At 38.8% G+C, this 5,627-nt stretch overlaps 1 protein-coding gene across 1 annotated transcript; it reads left to right on the plus strand.

Moving 5' to 3' along the window:
* The first annotated feature begins 444 nt into the window (after window positions 1-444).
* Window positions 445-2,141, plus strand: LOC116689084 (trace amine-associated receptor 13c-like). Its single transcript, XM_032515414.1, has 2 exons — window positions 445-741; window positions 1,238-2,141. The coding sequence occupies exons 1-2, from the start codon at window positions 569-571 to the stop codon at window positions 2,055-2,057; spliced, it is 993 nt and encodes a 330-aa protein (XP_032371305.1). The 5' UTR covers window positions 445-568; the 3' UTR covers window positions 2,058-2,141.
* Window positions 2,142-5,627: the final 3,486 nt, after the last annotated feature.

Here is a 5,627-nt window from a genome sequence, read left to right on the forward strand (position 1 = left end):
GGACTGGAACGGTGACAGGGACAGATACGAACACCGGGACAGCGACAGACACAGGGACAGGGACAGATGAGGGCACAGGGACAAGCACAGGACAGGGACAAGAACAGGCACCGAGACAGAGACAGGAACAAAAACTACTTAATAGTGATGTTAAGTCACTACCATGCGTACGTACATGATGTAATTACGCATAAGGCGCAAAAGTGAAGTAGTTCTGTTTTGTTACCGTCAAGTAAAACTACCCTATCACTACCCTAACTTGCATCCTTTTAGTATCTAAATCACTAGAGAGCGCCGCCACAGTAAACGTAAAAATTGGGCAAACATGCTTCTTGTGTAAACAAATGTTAATTTTATTCCTATGTTACATTACATCTACATATCATTTTCATATCATAAAAATACCACAGAGTTGAGGTTCAACTCGCTGTGAATGTTTTTCATCACAGAATCGCTCAGTTGTTTTTTCAGTTACGTGAAAAGAAGGAGGAGCCGGATAAATCAGCTTTATGACCTAGAACTTGGGTCAGAAAGCTGCCAGAGCTCAGCAGTCTCCCTGTCTCTGAAGATGGAGACCCTGCAAGACGCTGAACTCTGCTTCCCACAACTACTCAACACCTCCTGCAGGAAGCCAGTGCAACATCTCGCTGAGCCCATACTTCTTTACATTCTGCTGTCTTGCATCTCTTCGCTCACTGTGGCTCTCAACCTGCTGGTCATCATCTCCATCTCCCACTTCAGGCATAAATTTACAATCATAATCTAGAATATTGTTTTCCTCAATATCACACAATTAATTTTTGTGTCTTTTGACTTTGGGAACATAGAAATATTGTTATATTAAGGCTTATTGAGAAAATAACATTTTAAGATGAGAACAATGTAATGCATTCAGCATTAAAATATAACTGCACAGTATTAGTACTTTTACTACTCACTATAACTAATATCTTTATGGCTATCAGTGAATCTATTACTGTGTTCATACAAGCTGATGTATGCTCTTAAGTTCTCACCATCACATGCAGTATTATACAAAATGGGTACATGTACTGTGTCTGTTGTGTTGCCCATGCTTTTGATGAGGATATTTTGGCTATATATACAAATATCACTAGATGCTTTTCTGTATTGTATCTGTACATACTATGTTTATATGATTACAGACTATGTTTTTAGACTTCTGCACCTGCTGAATATAATGCGTTATTAAACGGTGTTCTTCCTTCCTCTCCAGGCAGCTCCAGAGCCCCACCAACCTCCTCATTCTGTCGCTGGCGGTCTCGGACTTCTTAGTTGGCTTCCTGCTTATGCCGGTTAAAATTCTCTTTATAGGGGGCTGCTGGGTTTTGGGCAGCTTGACATGTGGACTTTTTTACTATGCCTCTTTTATCCTTACATCTGCCTCAGTAGGAAACATGGTGCTCATATCAGTTGACAGATATGTTGCCATTTGTGACCCTTTGTGTTACCCCACCAAAGTCAGTCAGAATAAAGTTAAAATCTGTGTTTGCCTGTGTTGGGCCTGTTCTGTGTTCTATAATGGGGTGATATTGATGGATTTTCTAAAAGATCCAGATCAATACAATTCCTGCTATGGCGAGTGTGTTGTTGTGATTAACTTTGTGACAGGAGCTGTTGATGTCATGTTGACCTTTGTTAGCCCCATTGCTGTTATCATAGTTCTGTATATGAGAGTGTTTGTGGTGGCTGTGTCTCAGGCTCGAGCCATGAGGTGTCAAATGGCAGCTGCTACACTCCAGGGTTCGGTTACGTTAACCGCAAGGAAGTCTGAGAGAAAAGCCGCAAGGACTCTTGGTGTTGTTGTGGTTGTGTTTCTAATATGTTTCTGTCCTTATTTTTACCCCTCTCTCGCGGGCAAGGACTTGTCAACCGGTGTGGAATTTTCCTCTTTTGGGACCTGGTTACTTTATTGTAACTCTTGTCTAAATCCAGTACTGTATGCATTTTTCTACCCATGGTTTAGAAGATCTATTAAACTGATTGTCACACTTCAGATACTGCAGCCTGATTCCTGTGATGCCAACGTACTGTAGAGCTGTCTGTAGAGGGACTGAAATGATGCCGCCGATTGTTCACAGGACAAAAAAGTGCTGTTCATTATTAAGATAGTCTTCAGCATGTCAGCAATACATTTTACTTATTATTTGCTTTGAAACACTTACATCTCCATGATATTGGTAAAAACAGAAAAAAAACAGAGGAAAACAATTCCATAGAATGCAATCACGGTAAAGTGTCCAGCTTCCAAATTTTAAAATGGCCATATTGTGTATATTAGGTTAGAGTATCTGTTCTAGTATTTTAAGTTCTTTTTTTCATATTTCTATTGTGATATTTACTTTCCATATGACATTTATTTGACTGTTGCAGTACTATTGTTTTTTTTTATTTAAATATACTGTATATTTATGGGTATTGTGTGCACTAAGTCAAAACCTACTTTGTAATAAGTCCCATTCTGACTCCGACTGTAAATCATTAAACCAGATCATTTTGAGGTCTGGAAGCTGATTTATCAACATTATTACTATACATATTTTGACCCAACAATGTAAGACATACATATTGTATAATATAATTTTGAATTGTTACTTTGTTACACAATAATAAGCACTTGTCCTGGGAAACTGGGCTGTGCGTAATAGTGTCAAATATAGCAGATGTCAATATACAGTCCGCCTTCTGGGGCAGACAGGAAGTTAAAATACAAAGTAAGGTAATCTGGCACTTCCTTCTGGCTGACACTTCTAAGGTCATTATATGTATTATGCATTGTAAATCTACTGAGCTCATGAAACTCCAGAATAGCTTTGCTTTACCTTCAACCTGAGCCAAAGTTAAAAAGGCAGAATTAATGAACACATCTGTGTTGGTGTACAGGGCCTTTATGATTGAGCTTGTGTTGGATCCTGCTTATAATATTAAACAAACTAGTAGGAAGATAAGATACAAATAAATGCAAAAGCTATCAGGTATATGTTTTAACCTTCTGATAATACACACACTGAAAAGCCTGACAAAGCAAACTTTCACTTCATGTAAATGGACCGTAAAGATGTCTGTAAATACTTTTATTCAATTTATTTATTCAATTTTATTCACGTCTTGTGTAGATATGTTATTTACTGTTATTGACTTGCTCTTTTCTTACTCTTATTTTTACCTTGAGTGTGACTGTGAGCAACTGAAACTAAATGATTTACCTGAGCAGATCAATAAAGTATTCTGATTCAAATTCTGTTGAGGTTCCACTCATAAATTACAATGTGTATGTAAGTGTATGTCAGGGATACAAAAGAATGGATTTTTAACCTTGTGTTGTCCTTAGGTCAAATTAACCCGTTTTCCTATATCAATGTTCTTTTTAACTACCCAACATAATATGATTGATTCCACAAAATGCTCTTTGGCAAGCACAAATCTCTACTTTCATACATTTTTAGGTGTCTTATTCAATTTTACAGCATTAAGTGAAAAACAAATTGAAGTGGTTTCCAAATAATCTTGAGTAAAAGTTGACATATTCCAGTCTGTGATTATCCATCAACATTCATTCCTTTAATTTTAGTCTAAATAATTCTTAATGTCTGCTTTTCTAACTCAAACATTAGGTATAATTTCCTATAAATGAGGTTTAATGACCATAAATTCCAAAAATAACTGTAAAACTAGAGTTCATAAGTTAGTGTTGCATAGTGTTGAAAACGTCAAAAAGTGACAAAAATTGGAAAAAAAAGCATCAAAAGGGAAAAAAGGGACCAAAATGTAACAAAAACTTATAAAAACGTGATTAAAAGCTTCAAAAAAAGGGTTGATTTTCATTTTTGACTGGAAGACAACACGGGTTAATAGAGAACGAGATTAATCAAAATGAAAATACAATTGAGTAACTTTAAGAATAACACAACTGTTGCATTTTGCTTTCATAGAGAACGTCCCAGTTTAAAGACATATTATATTTATACACCCCTGTGTGTCACTTTAGTATTTGAGCATCCCAGTAGCCAGGCTTCAGTATCTGCAGTGTCAGGATGAGCTTATCAGATTTCTGAACCAGGGGTAGAAAAGGCATCGATGACAGGGTTCAAACAGGAGGTAAAGTGTGCTAGCCATATCTCAAAGGGTGCAGATGAAGCACCGACTGAAGTGTCAGAAACCCCATAAAATGGACAAAATTTAAAAAATATATATATACTATAACAACACCAAAGGTTTGAGCTGCTTTGCCTCTTTTTTCTTCACGGTTACGATCACTGAACGTGGGGCTGTTGGGCCGCAGCTTGAAACCAAATGACTCGAGCCTGAGACACAGCCACCACAAACACTCTGAAATACAGAACTATGATGACTATGATGATTGTAATAAAAGTAAAAATAAGGTCAACAACTCCTGTAATGTAATTGTTGGTAAACAGGAGCTGGACCTGACTGTTATAGGTTATCATGTAAAAGCAGAATCCTATGGAAAACTGGCAACATCCAACACAAACAAACACTGATTTGTACCCTTCTCTCTGTGACTTTGGTAATGCATTGTGTAACAAATAGCTACATAGCGGCAGAGGTAATTGTGTAGTCTGCAACTTAATACAGAGTGCACACAATGTTACCAAGAAACCAGCAAGCCTCTTGTAGATTATTTCAACTGGCAAGAAGGTCTGAGACAGCCCGGGGAGGCGGGGGAGGAGGAGGGGAGGAGGAGGAGGAGGAGGAGGAGGAGGAGGAGGAGGAGGAGGAGGAGGAGGAGGAGGGTGTGTGGTGCTGCCTGGAGAGGGAGAATATCGTCAATACACATATTGTAAACATAAAGCCATTAAAAAAAAATGTCACTAGCTGGGAAATTCAGCAATGTTTTTAAATGCAAGAGGGTACGGCAATGGTGAAAAAACAACACACATACAGTAAATCCTAGTCAAACAACCACAACATTCCTCTGGGTTGATCATTTTTTATACACCAGATGAAAAGAAAATTAAATTGTTCAAGTTATTTATATAACATATTGTTTAAGATTAATATATCTGCCTGAAGTGGGAGATGGAGATGATGACCCACAGGTTAAGAGCCACAGTGAGCAGAGAGATTGATGAAAGCAGAACATACACATAAAACATGAATCAGGGGGACACAATTTTCCAAACTGCGCCCCTCATCCACACCTAGTCCAGTACTGTACACCTTTGCGTGGGCACCTTGCTGGGCCTTGGGTTAGCGCACTGGGAAGAGGACATCAAAACACAACAACTGCAACTTCCTGTTGCCAGCTGGTGGCGCTACAACTATATATCAATCATTCAATCAATCAACTGGTATTGTCTTGTCAACCATGAGACGTTTGGGGCAGATTAGACCATGTACAGTCTAGTTACAAACCACATTCGTGCAGGAGGAAGGATTACCCAGGACAAGGGTATTACGTTTTACCTTCCTTTACTGTGGAGGATGGCAACATTTGTACAGTCTGTAGAACGCACTAACCCAGGTGCAGATTCACTTTTCGCGTCCACACCAGAGCCAGCGAGCAATCAAAACAGCAACATGTACAAGGGGCGGCAGTGGCTCAGTGGTAGAGCGGTTGCCTGCCAATCGGAGGGTTGGTGGTT

This window comes from Etheostoma spectabile, chromosome 5 (assembly GCF_008692095.1).
Source record: "Etheostoma spectabile isolate EspeVRDwgs_2016 chromosome 5, UIUC_Espe_1.0, whole genome shotgun sequence".
Classification (NCBI taxonomy): Eukaryota; Metazoa; Chordata; class Actinopteri; order Perciformes; family Percidae; genus Etheostoma; species Etheostoma spectabile.